Genomic DNA, 14,558 nt, shown 5'->3' on the forward strand with positions numbered 1-14,558 from the left:
CCGGATGAAATCATCGTCTTGACGAGGTGTTGGATTGATATTTGAGAGGACCCGGTGTTTGCTAACAACCAAAAGCAAATCGCGTACTGGGAGCGCATCGCTAATCGCTACAACGAGGCTAAGCCGGCGGCCGCCTACAAGCGTCATAGGGAGCAGCTCCGCAAGCACTGGGATCAGGTGAAGAAGCAGGTCAATTTGTTCTCGTCGGAGTACGAGAAGTGCTTGAGGGAGCAGGGCAGCGGCCAGAGTTTGACTGATGTGCGCGATAGAGCGCTTGCGTCGTACATTTCATTGTACGGCGATTTGAAGCATTACAACTCCTGGCTCCTCTTGAAGGACAAGCAGAAATTCCATGGAGGGATTATGCCCCTATCGGCTGCGACGAAGAGGACGAAGAACACCGCCACCGGTGATTATACGAGCAGCGACAGCGACGCACCCCCGATGGACCTCAACCAGCCGATGTACGAGGATGAGAGTTCCGACACACCGATGTCCTACCGGCGTCCTATTGGCATCAAGGCTGCCAAGAACAAGGGCAAGGCGAAGGCGACATCCTCACAGGCCTCGGCCCCGACCCGGATCGCGACCCCAGCCCCGACTTCGGCTGCGGGACATGCCTACGCGGAGTTGGTGGCGGCCGCCAACCGGAGGACGTTGTTGGACATGCACCACGCCCTCATGCAGTGCGAGGACCTGGGCAAAGCCGAATACCTCAAGTGGATGATCGATGATCTGTGCCGCAAGCTGAGAATGATGTAGAGTATGCTCTTCCTATTATGTGTAGTGAACTTGTTTTTATTTCTAACTCTTGTAACTTTTTTTTATTAGTAATGTAGGATTTGCCTTTTATCGTGGTGCTTTTATAATTTTGCATGACATATTTGAAAACATAAAAAAATTAATTAACAAAATAGTGGTTAAAACTATAGGGCGGACTTTAGGGTGTCTCACTACAGGTGGAATGATAGGAGAATAGAATGATGATGTGGCAGAGCATAGGGCGCCCTATAGGACGGACTATAGGACGCCCCATTGTGGATGCTATTACTCCTCCATTAATCACAAGTTTATAAAAATTTCAGCATCAAAATTTCAAAAAGTTGTAAATTATTTGACTTTTACTCCCTTCTTGCCCCAAAATTGTCACATTTTGATTTTGTAAAAGTATACTTACTCATTTCCTGAAAATTTATCACTTGTTTCAATTTTGATCGTCCACAGTGGACCCCATATTCTATTAACTCATTGTCACTCACATTTTATTATAAAATTAATATATAAAAATAGGACTCATATGTCATTAACTTTTTCAACTCACTTTTTATTACATTATATTTTTTCAAACTCGTCCGGGTCAAATGGTGACGAATTATTAGGAATGGAAGAGTAATCGAAAGTGGTCTAGGTAGCACAACGGGGCAAATTTAGTTGAGCCACATCGCACTTCCTTTTTCGTCCGTCCCCAAAGAGTATGAACATTTCAATTTTGGAAACTCTCTTCTCTCTAATGAGGTGGGACTCACTCTCGACTAACAATACTTAAAAAAAATTCTCTATCTATCTCTCTCTTACTTTACAAATAATGCTTTAAAACCCGTGCCGAAACTAAAGTTCATACTCTTTGAGGACGGAGGGAGTATTAAATTGAATTTTTCTTTTTTCTTTTCTTTTTTCTTTCTAAATTTCATCTTTAAATTTAATAAACAATATATTCATTTTAAAATAAATCAAATCCCAGCTATAAATTCTAACTCTTTGCATTTATCTCTTTTCAGTTCTCTTAAATCTCATCTGTGTTACTGTGTAATGTTTTATTTTAATTATTTAATTGTTTAATTACTCCGTTAAAATCATGGTTGGGGACCATCGTTAATTCATAGCTCGATTGTATAGGTTTGTTTGACTTATTTAAGTCCATGGATTAGGAAATTAGGATTTAAAGCTTAAAGCTCTATCAATAGTCGCTTCGTCATTCTTTCTTGTTTTTAATTCACATTAGTAGTGAATCGGATATTTTGTTTTGAATATGATTTGTTAATTTTCAAGAACTTCCTCAGTCGCGCGCAAACGATTAACTTCTTTTCTTCACTAGATTTAAGAAAATAATATTTATTGATTACGAGAATAATATTTATTGATTACGAGAGAGAATAAAGAAGTTTGAGAGAAAGAATGTGTTTTGTTTTTGTTAAAAAAGAAGATCAATCACTTGTAATGGAACAATCCAAAATGAAAAATTGGTCACTTTGGATAAGACATAATGAATTATCACTTTGTAATTTATACTCCCTCCGTCCCGCAAAATTTATCTCATTTTATCATTTTAGTCTGTCCCACAAAGTTTGTCCTAGTTGAAATCTTTACAGAAATAGACATTAATTACACCCTCAATCTCCTGAATGTGCACTCTTATTCCACTACACACCTCCATTTAATACAAAATTAAACAATTTTTAAAATCTGCATCGTGCTAAACTGGAACAAATTTTGTGGGAAGGAGAGAGTATCAAACAGACATGTCTTACATTCTCCGACAACTAGAAACTTGACATTGAAACGTTAACTAAATTTTTTTTCCTAGGCTAAAAAATCTAAGAAAGTTTGAGAAAATATAAAATCATGTCTGTATTTTCCTTCTTGTTCTGAAATCTTGGGTGTGTAAATTTTGTTTACAAACTAGGGAGTGGAGTACTATACATTATGTGTCACTGATAGGCATAAGAGATTTTGATCCACAGTCCCTTTCTCTAGATTATTTACCTTCATGTTACATGATTCTGGGTATAATACATTTTAAATTGTCGTATTTGCCTGATTTACAATTACAACAGGATTCTAAAAGCATGAAAAAATATCGTCCCCAAACTCTCAAGCCATCAAATTTTGTCAATATATAGAGTGTAACGTATTTAATAATTGAGTGAACTGCATAAAAGGGCTCTAACTTTTCGCTATGTAACATCAGAGACCCCTAACATTTAAAAATCCCACCACAGGGATCTAACAAAATATACAATCACAAACCTTGCATATTTTGCCATTTTCCGGACGAAAATGCCCAAATGGGCCGAAGGGCAGTTTAGTCTCTTTACCTACCATTTCAGACACTCTATGTTGTCTGCTGTGTGCGCTGTCATTCTATTCTGTCAATGGGGCATCTTTTCTTCCAATGCACATTCTCTCTCTGACTTTTATTAGATTGGTGACTTTTCTTCAAATAAAAGTTTGTTTGATAGTAGTATAATATATTCTCTCTCCCAAATTGTCAATATAAGTGATAACTTTTAAGAAATTGGGGATTGTAATATAATTCCACCCACCAATCTTAACCTAATCATTATATTAATCAGAGTTAGGCAATAAAAAGTCACTTTTAACATCATTAATCAGAGACGGCGTCGTTCAGGAATTCCTCGTCGGAAGGGGATTCTATCTCCACCATTGACCAGTTGTTGGGGTTCTCCATCTTCACCACCACCGGTGTGCCTATGTGGGATTTCTTCCCCCACCACGGCACCATTGCTACCGAATTGGATTTCTGCTGTGGAGCAGTGTGGAACAAAATTGAATCTTGGGAGTGGGTTTTGAGCTACAATGCGACTCAGGTATAAAGAGAGATTGAGATGTAAAAATTAGTGTTAATCCATAGGGGAATTTGAATGGAGGTTATAAGGAAATAGAAATGCTGCTGCTCAACATCAATAATTAATTATTTAAAAAATTAAATTTTGAGATTGAAGAAATAGGAGAAGGTTGTTGCAGTGAGGAACAGTACAAAATAAAGGGGCTCTACATTCATTTACAGCTTGCAACACATATTCAAAATGTAGAGAGAGAGAATGTGACAGTAAGAAAAAAAGGTATGAAAAGAATGTGACAGTAAGGAAAAAGGTATTAGCCGTTGCTACCAAATAAACTAATTGATGTTCCTGTCGCATCATCCACAGTACATGCAGCAGCTACTGCAGTGGCGGCCATACAAAAGGGTGATTTTTCCCTTCCATGCCCTGAGGGTGTTAGGTCCGAAAAAACACGATTTGTGATTGTATATTTTGTTAGATTCCTATGGTGGGATTTTTAAATGTTAGGGGTCTCTGCTATTACAACACGAAAAGTTAGGGCCCTTTTGTGCCGTTCACTCCTAATAATTAGTGAAAACTTAGTGATATCAGACAACCAAAACATATGGGATGGGATGAATTAGCCTCAAATTAATGCGATTTAATTGATAAAAAGAGAATATACTACAGAGGGAAAGAAGGGGATGAATCGAAATACAGTTATGAATGGAACAGGGTATCTGGATTTTTGCAGTGATTCAGTAATTATTTATTAAGGAATCCAGATTTTGCCACGCTGTACGCTGACAACATCTATTTTACACCACTCTACTCCTACATTTTTCATCCATTGCTTTGTGCCTTGCACCTTTTCACAATTATACATCTTAATCCCTCGTTCCATAGTAGTAGAGACATTTCTTTCCATCACGAAAATTTAAAAAATATATTTAATTTATTAAATAAAAAGATAATAAAGTATGAGAGAGGAAAAAGTAGAGAAAAGAAAATAAGAGATAGAGAGAGAACATTAAAGGAAAAGAAATGTGTTAACTTTTACTAAAAAATGAAATGACTTCACTATTATGGAACGTACCAAAATGACAAAATGACTTTACTACTATGGAACGAATGGAGTATTATGAAGTCTTCCCTTCACCAAAACGTTGAAGGTTGAGTGTTGAATCTGTCTAATATAAGTGTTGAATCTCTTATGGCAACAAGATTTAAAAAAAATATAATTATTGGCTAAATAGAAAGGTAATAAAATCAGAAAAAGAATAAATGAGTTGTTTTTTTTTCATGAAATTGAAACTGGTCACTTACAGTGGAATAATCAAAAAATGAATATTAATCACTTATAAATTTATAATGAAACGAATAGAATAGAATTCTCTTTAAAAAAACATTCTAATAGAAAATTTCTGAATATGTTTTGATCCCATTTAAGTAGTAAGATCTGTTTTTAATTATATAATTTTAATTAAATAATATTTTTGTTTATTTATAAATAAATTTAATTAAAATATATAACTAATAAAATAAAATAAAAAAGAGAAAATACTAAATGAAACTCATTAATAGTGTAAGTGCTCAATTTCTTATTGCAAAAAATTGTGGGTAATCGTAATTGATTAACTTCATATACGAGTAATTTTTAGGAATTTTAATTCTAAATACTTTTATTGAAGTAATTTCACTATATATAATGTTCTTTGTATTTCCACTATACAATTATTTGTATTGAAAATAATGTATAGTGCAAATTAATTAGAGAAAGATGACCAGATGAATGACTCAGTGAAGGAGTTGGCTACGAGGAAAATAATAGAATAATGACGTAACGATGGAGATGGATAGCAAAGGAGTGGGGAGAGATGTCCATTGTGGAAGCCCTTAGGGTGTCCATAGTAGGAGAGCCCGTGGCCCTGTCCAGGCCACAAAACTTGGTCAGGCCACTAAAATATTTGTCCATCCTAATAGTGGATAAGTCCAAGCCACAAACTAATTATTTTTTTCATTTTTTATAATTTAAATTAACTAGAATAAAAAATTATCGAACTATAATAATTATAAAAAAAATACATAATTAATAAAAAAAATTAAAACCAAATCTTCGTTGTATTATAGAAAGGGGTAAAATTATACAACGAAAATTATCGACATCACACAAACAACACTGCGAACGCATATCACGCTCTGTCCCCTCCCCTACTATTCCAGACAACTTCAACCAAATCAGCCTGTAGTGTCGTATGTGATGTTTCCCTCTGCATATCGGTGAACCATAAGATCAAGTATGCATTAGTACGCGGTACACCCATCTGCAGTGGGGCTGTGGCAATATCGTGACTTGTACTAGCACCTCTTCCGGTACCCAGCGCTTTGTAGCAAATCCTTCATCATCTATTATCATATTGGGCAATATGATACATGCATACATGATGGAGGCGACATCATTTTCGTGTCAAACTCGTACCGGGCACCGTAGAATGGCTCATCGCGATTGGAGGACACCAAAAGCTCGCTCAACATCCTTCCTAGCACCCTCTTGTTTTGCCGCGAAATAGGATTGCTTCGGCCCAATCGGTTGCCGGATCGTCTTGACAAACACGGGCCAACGAGGGTATATCCCATCGGCCAAATAGTATGCCTTGTTGTATTGCATGTCGTTGGCCACGAATTTGACCGTCGGACCCTCACCCCGGCACTCGTCATTGAAGAGATGAGACGATTGTAGAACGTTGATGTCGTTGTTCGACCCTGCGACACCGAAATACGCATGACAGATTCTCAAACGGTAGTCAGCAACGGCTTCCAAGACCATCGTGGGGTATCTCTCTTTAAATCCAGAAGTGAACTGCCCTTCCAAGCCACCGGGCAGTTCCTCCACTCCCAGTGCATGCAATCGATGCTGCCCAACATCCCTGGAAAATGGTGCACCGTCCCGTGCATATCTATCAATCTCTGGCATTCATCGACATTTGGCTTCCGTAGATACTCCAGACCGAAGATATCCTGGATGCCATTACAAAACTATCTCAGCGCCTTTAGAGAAGTTGTTTCACCCATCTGTAGGTATTCGTCGAACATGTCAGCGGGACCGGCATATGCAAGCTGCCTAATTGTAGCGATACACTTCTGATATGTCGACAATCCGATTCGGCCGCTAGCATCACGTCACAGTATGAAGCACCTGAACCGTTGCGCCAATGTCGTCGCTATATGGATGAAGAGCCGTTGTGACATTCTGAATCGGCGACGGAAAATCTCTGGCGGATAACGGGGGTTATCGCCAAAGTAGTCTTCCATCAGCCGCTGGTCGCCCGACATGGTCACGACGGATTGTCCGTCGATGATGGATAGGCCGAGGGACCGCCGCCGCCTCCTCGTCAGCTTCACGTTGCACCTCTTCAACCAGTTCATCGAACTCCCTATCGATCAATTGTTGAAACTCATCGTCGGAACTATTTTTTGAAAGTAGAATGGAAATAAATTGAAACAGTGGAGATTGGAATGGGGTAAAGAAATGGAGAAAAATGAGTATATTTATAGAATTAAGAAAATAAAAAAAAAATAGAAAGTTGGGCTGAGCCGCGGCTCTCGGCCGCCACAATAGGGAGCCGCGGCTCGCCCAAGTGGCGCGGCCGAGCCGCCGTCGTGGCTCTCCCATGGGCGCCCCCCTTCGTGGCTCTAGCAATAGGGAGTCGCGGCCGAGCCACCCCCTGCCCGGGAGCCGCGGCTCCCCTATTGTGGACACTCTTAGGGGCTGAGATCCCCTGTTGTGCAAAATGCCACGCAGTGGATGTTGTGGTGATCCAAACCATTCAAAATTAAAATGAAAAAAAATACAAGTAAATGAAATTAATGTGAGGTGTAGATCATCATAGCATCCCTGCTGTGACATTTTGCACAGCAGGGGATGTCAGCCCAACTCTTAGAGAGCAAAGGAGTATTCATTTTTTAGGCGTTTCTTTTACGAATTAACTTAGAAAAATAAAATTAATATAGAATAGTTCTGATTTTATTATAAATAATTGAAGTTGTTAGGTATCTTTAAGGCCCGTATAAATTCCTATCAGTTGAGCTATTTTTAATGTATATATACATATATTCCTTTAAAATATAAAATTGGAGAAACGTTAATAATAAAAATACTCAAATATTTATTTTGTTAATCATAAAAAGTCACAAGACAAAAATGAGGTGCTATAAATAAGAATGGTGAAATCTCCATACTAATCTATTCTGTTAAGATCATATTCAAGGCAGAAAGGGAATAAAATATTGCAAATTGACTTCTTTAATTTGTCTCAATCTTGATTGGGTCAATTAGGCTGGAGGTGGTGGTGGCAGTTGGAATAGAATATTAAAATTTAAAAACAAGTATTTATCAGATATTTCAAATAATCGCTTTCAATTATGTTCTTAAGATGATTAACATACAATTATATGATTGCATTTAATTTATATCCCATTAAATTTGAAGGAAATTGAGTTGCTGAAAATGAAAATGTGAAGATATGTAGTAACTATATGTATCTACAAATTATTTAATTTACATATATAAAACAACCAAAATAAAATCACGAATTTGTCAGTACAATGTCACGGTGCGAAATTTGAAACCATGCAAAATGACAACATCAATAACCTTATCTACTCTTCAGTAAAACCTGCAGTGTATGTGTGTGACAGTGTGAGCACATCTATCACTCTACATACATACATCTGTATTTATTTGTTGTAGTAGTACAATACTCCATATACTTTTATTTAATTATTTATGCATCAAGTTTGTAAACCACCGCCAATTTTAGAGCATCCAGTATAAAGTGGACACTTCCAATAGTCCCACCACTTTTTTTGTTCACAGCCACTTCTTATTTGTCCGCGCCCACAAAAAAAAGTGTCCGCAGCAATAGTGGACACTTTTTTTAGCTACTTTTCATTTTATTTTATTTTTTGTATATTTTAATTCAATTCTAATTAAAATTATCAGAATGTAAATATTTAAAAAAAAATTTGGGACCAAATATTCATTGTATTATGGAAACAGTAAAATTATACAACGAACATTTAAAAAAAATACAAATAAAAACTCCGCCTGGATGGAGTTTGACTCGATCCCCACGGCTGGGAAGGAGGATAGTCGCCATATCCCGATCTGTCAGAGCCGGGTGATTCGTCGTTTCCAAAGTGTATTTTTAGAGAGTGAAAATTTTGAGAGTGGATGAATGGATGGAGTGTGAAGTGTGTGTAAAGATGTGTGTGGAGGAGTGGTATTTATAATAAAATTTTTGAAAATAATTAAAAAAAAGTGTTCGTCCTCTGCTGGCGCGCCGATGACCTGCGCACTACAGGCCGGCACGCCTATCGGCGCGGCGAAGCACGCCCAGCGCGTCCTCGGCACCTTCTCACCGATGGGCCTTCCGCCCCAAAAAATGCGTCCACCTCGGGGCGGACGCTTCCCACGCTATAGGTAGGCGCGGCGACGGCGGTTCGGGGGGCGGCCGGCGCGCCGCCCCTAAAGTGGATGCTCTTATAACAACGAATCTACGTGATCAAATTTTGTACAACCAAAAACTAGTTTGTTTGAAAAAATATAGGTTTATTAATGCATTTAATTAAAATATATGGATGCATATATTACACGGAAAATGCATAATATTGTGGTCATATATTTATGATTTTTGTATAATTTTTTTTTCTTTTTTGAAACCTAGTGCATACTTTAATTCAAATTTTAAAATAATAAAAAGAAAATTCAAATATAAAAATAAAAATGAGGTTAAAAGGCTAATAAGTCTTTTTAACTTATCCGTTTACTTACATTTATTATTTTAATATATAATTAATACATCAAATTATTAATATAATTATATTTTAGTTGTAAAAAATTTAATTGTTTATCATCCCTATTTTATAATTCTCCTTTTTACTACACAAATATATGTTGATTAACGACATCAGTTACATCACCTTAGTTGCTAAGATACTTTCATTAAATTAAATACACAAATATGTAACTCATTATGTGTGAATATGCTATATGAATTGAGTGTAATTAAATAATGGAACGTATAATTTGACTTGAAAATAAAAGATGAGAGTTAAATAATAAACGCATAGTATATCTAGAATGATTGAAAAGATGCTTGAAGAGGAGAGAGAGAGGGGTTTATTTATTTAATAAATAATAATAGTACTAGTATTATGAAGTTAGGAGTATTTAATGGTAGTTAAATAATAATGGAAGGCGTTGGTAGCATGTATATATGTGTATTTCAAGGAAGAATTAATGGCACAGTAGAAATATAGCATAGAAATTGTAAAGATAGGATCCTCTTCTCCAGCTACTAACGATCCTTTTTTTTTTAATTCTTCATCATTCACGAAAAAGGAAGAAATCAATCCCCACCTCTTCAGATCTATCTCTCTCTCTCTAGAAAATGGGCAGAGGTTGGAGAAAAGCATTTTGCAATACTCTTCCCAGAGATAAAAGCACCGCCGCCGCCGCCGCTGCTGCCGTGGCGGAAGCGGATAAGCTGTCGAGTTCTATGGCAAGCAGAAGCAATCCTTCCACTCCTCGTTTGCGCTGCAAAACGTTTGGTAGTAGGAATGTGGAGAGGGAGAGCAATAAGATTGTTCTGCCGAATTCGAAGCTTGAATGCAAAACTAGCGCCAACACGCCGCGAGTTCATTCCAAAATCCGGTTTGGTTCTGCGCCGTCTTCTCCCAGATCCCCTTTCTCTATCCTCAAAAACACGCTGCGCCTATCTAGAGTGAGTAGTGATACATACGTCTAATTAATTTTGATTGATGATATTTTATTGAAAATGTTTGTGGTTTTGAGGTGCAGAATAGCTGTGGAGTGTGTATGCACAGCGTGAAGAGCGGGCAAGGGATGGCAATCTACACGGCGGAGTGCGGCCATACATTTCACTTCCCCTGCATCGCCGCCCACGTCGGGAAGCAGCGCGCGCTCGTTTGCCCTGTCTGCGCCGCCGTGTGGAAAGACGTACCTCTCCTGGCCATCCACACGCAGCAAAACCGCCAGTCAGAGGAGAAAATTGCTCCGGTTAAAATTACCCCTCTTTCTAGCCCTACATTGAACAGACGGTGCGACGCGGCGGCTTACTCTGACGATGAGCCATTGCTCACCCCCAAATTCAATCCAATTCCAGAATCTGTACTGGATGAAGCGGAGGAGGAGGTTGAAGAGTTTCAAGGATTCTTCGTCAATCCAATTTCCAGCACCGATTCCTTCAACACCGCCGATTCGAGAACGGTGAAGGTGAGCATCTCGCCCGACGCCGCCCTGATTTCCCAGGGGCGGACGCACGACACCTACGCCGTTGTTCTGAAGGTCAGAGCGCCGCCTCCGCCGCACGTTCCCGACGCCGCGAAGCGCGCGCCGATCGACCTGGTGACGGTCCTCGACGTGAGCGGCAGCATGACCGGCGTCAAGCTGGAGATGCTCAAGCGTGCCATGCGCCTCGTCATCGCCTCTCTCAGCTCGGCCGACCGCCTCTCCATCCTGGCGTTCTCCGCCGCGCCGAGGAGGCTGCTGCCCCTGCACCGGATGACGCCGCAGGGCCAGCGCTCGGCGCGGCGGATCATTGACCGCCTCTGCTGCAGCGACGGTTCCAGCATTGCTGAAGCACTGCACGAGGCCACGAGAGTGCTCGAGGAGCGGCGCGAGAGGAACCCCGTCGCAAGCATTATACTACTCTCCGACGGCCGCGACGACGGAGGCGCCGCCGCCGCCGCCAACCAGGAGAGCAGCCAGCGCTGCTCCGCGCCGTCTCACTCGACTCGTTTCTCTCACGTGGAAATACCGGTTCATTCAGCCGGTTTCCGCCGCGAACCGGCTGAGAACGCCTTCTCCAAATGCGTATCCGGTTTATTAAGCGTAGTGGTTCAAGACGTGAAGATCCAGCTCGGGTTGGCTTCCGGGTCGGATCCGGCTGAGATTATGGCGGTCTATTCATGCAACGAGCGCCCATCCGTTCTCGGGTCGGGTTGTATCCGCCTAGGCGATTTATACGCGGAGGAAGAAAAGGAATTACTCTTAGAAATCCGAGTCCCCACCTCCCGGGTCGGGTACGGGTCCCACCATGTTCTTTCGGTTAAATGCTGTTACAAGGACCCGGCCACGCTGGAACCGATCTACGGTAAGGATGAGGCGCTGCTGGTGCCGAGGCCACAAGCCGTCCGATCCGGATCGCCGAGGATCGAACGGCTAAGGAATGTCTTCGTGACAAGCCGAGCCGTGGCGGAGTCGCGGCGGCTGATCGAGCACAACGAGCTCTCCAGCGCCATGCAGCTGCTGTCCTCGGCTCGGGCGCTGCTGCTGCAGACGAAGTCGGAGGCGGCCGGAGAGTATGTGAGGGGATTGGAGGCTGAGCTGGCGGAGGTGCAGTGGAGGAGACACCACCAGCAGCAGGCGCCGCTGCGTCGCCGGAGCGGTGAGGAGAGAGAAATTGGGTTGTTTGTTGGTGAGAATGGGGAGCCGCTGACGCCGACATCGGCTTGGAGAGCAGCTGAGAAGCTGGCTAAAGTGGCTCAGGTTAAGAAAACTTTTAACAGAGTTAGCGATTTGCACGGCTTTGAAAACGCTAGATTTTAGATGTTTAACTTCTTTTTTTAGTCATTTTCTTGTTCTGGAAAACTAAAAAATGACTGGAAAAGAAAAAAAAAGGGAAATTGTAATAGCTGATTAAGAAAGAGCCAGGGACCATTTACCTTTAGCCTAGGTACTTTGGTAGGAAACCAAAAAATATTTCTTGTTTGTGTATTTTTAATTTTACACGGTACAAAATGAGATCGAAATTTCACTTATTTCTTGTTTATTTCTTACGCCAGTTTCTTATTGCATCTCCGGGAAATTCAAATATGGTTTTTATTTGGTACATAATTTTTTATTATTTTGCAGAGGAAATGAGTAAGGGGAATCTTAATGTGCATGTGGCCAACAATGAGAAATAATATGGAATATCATATGGTCAAACAATTATTTTATACGTAGCTGATTAGCGATGTACAAAGAAACATTGCTTTATGATTAGAATATGGAAATGCCAATTATTGGAAAATGATTAATCATTCAAGCTGAAAGTATGACTGCTAAAAATAAACTCTCTTCTATGTAAATACAATTCTTGAAGTAAAAATGATAAGAGATTAATAATACTCCATAAAACAAGTTGAAATAATACAAGACATTTAGGCCATGTTTGGTTGACAAGAAAGTAAAGTTAACAAGGAAAATGATTCCTGGAAAAATGAATCCAGGGAATATGATTCTTAATAACTTTACTTTCCTATGTTTGGAAAATGTCAAGATTTTAAATTTTATACTATTGATTTAAACACCAAACTAAAAATATACTCCTACTTATTACTATTTTTATTTATAAAAATGAATAATAATATAAATTTTTTAATAAATAATTAATTACAAATGATAATAATTATATTTATTATTAGTTTAAATATGGATTATCCATCATAATATATAATAATATAGTTGTAATTATAGTTACATGGAGTATTATAATCACAAATGATTATAATAATAAATATGATTATTATAATTATAATTATAATATTTACGGATAATATATTTGAATAAATTTTATAATTTAAAATTTCACTACGACTTCATTGATTAATTATTAATTTATAAAATAATAATTATTAATTATTATTACATAATTTAAATTATATAGTTATATTTTAATTATTTAATAAATTATTAATTATTATTATGATAATTACAAATATATATAAATATTATAATAATATGGTTATAATTAGGATAATTTTAAATATAGTTATTTATTATACCGAAATTAAGTATGATTTATAATTTTATATAATTTTAATACATTGTAATTATTAATAATAATAATAATACTACTAAAACTATACTTATATTGCACTAAAGAATCTTAAAACTGGGAAAAAGAAAACTTAAGAAAAGTTAGAATTCAGAACCTGGAAAATTGTACTAACTCTCCTTGTTCTTGGAATTTTGATTACTTTCTCAGTTTAATTAAAAATTGAAACAAACACAGGAATTTAAAATTTAAGGAATCAGATTACTTTCCCAAACAGAATCCTTGCAACCAAACATGACCTTAATTCCAATTAATTAAGGAAGACAGTGAAAGAATACACGAAAACGATAATATAAGATGACTTCATAGTAGTTTCAAATAGAAAGATAAATTCCAAATAATAATCATAATACATGTTGGCTTAGGGCTTTTAACTCGTGGGAAAAGGAGTCTCAAGTTGAATTAAGCCCATTTAACCATTAAAATAGATCAATGAAGATAAATGAAACTCTAGGATTCAAATAGGCCTTGAATCTTGATGAATGAAATAAGCTATCTCAAAAAACTACAACTACGTTCAAAAATTAATAATTGAAGATCGAACCTTTCAAATTTGATCTCCTCCTTCAGTCAGAATAATGTTTGATGAGTGTTAAAATTTCAAGACATCAAATAACGTTTGGACCTCCAATCATAGAGACATAGAGACTGCGCTGCAGGAAAATTGAAGAGCGCACTTCTCCCTTTCATTCCTTCTATATATTTTCTCTATTTCTATTTAATTGGACGACTCATCTAATAAATTAGGGTTCTATTTATTCTCTTTTGGTATACTTATGGTTAATGGGCCAATTTCATTTAAGTTTTTTATCCCACAAATTAGGAGCCCTAACCCAACACCTTATTAAGATTCAGTTTACAAAATCCTTATTAACTTTTACTCTAGAGCAATTGTAATCCAAATGCTCTTTTTAAAAAGAATTACTATAATATTATTAATATATTACTACTTGGTTTTGTCTTCAGTGTGAGTGTTTACACGTTATAGCCGCCCACATAGATAGTAGTATGCCGTATCTAACTTAAATGAAAAATTAGAACGCTAAATTTGTTTATTTTGATTAAAAATAAATAAAATAGGAAAAATAGA

General features: G+C 38.0%; 1 protein-coding gene across 2 annotated transcripts; it reads left to right on the plus strand.

Annotated features, from left to right (window-relative positions):
* Positions 1-9,849: 9,849 nt before the first annotated feature.
* On the plus strand, positions 9,850-12,403 carry LOC121802792 (E3 ubiquitin-protein ligase WAV3-like). Of its 2 annotated transcripts, none has more exons than XM_042202495.1 (2): positions 9,850-10,348; positions 10,420-12,403. In XM_042202495.1, exons 1-2 carry the CDS (start codon positions 10,016-10,018, stop codon positions 12,193-12,195), a joined length of 2,109 nt encoding a protein of 702 aa, XP_042058429.1. In that variant the 5' UTR covers positions 9,850-10,015; the 3' UTR covers positions 12,196-12,403. The 2 variants fall into 2 exon arrangements, with proteins under 2 accessions (XP_042058429.1, XP_042058430.1); XM_042202496.1 differs by having other exon boundaries at positions 10,426-12,403.
* Positions 12,404-14,558: the final 2,155 nt, after the last annotated feature.

Source organism: Salvia splendens, chromosome 5, assembly GCF_004379255.2.
Source record: "Salvia splendens isolate huo1 chromosome 5, SspV2, whole genome shotgun sequence".
Classification (NCBI taxonomy): domain Eukaryota; kingdom Viridiplantae; phylum Streptophyta; class Magnoliopsida; order Lamiales; family Lamiaceae; genus Salvia; species Salvia splendens.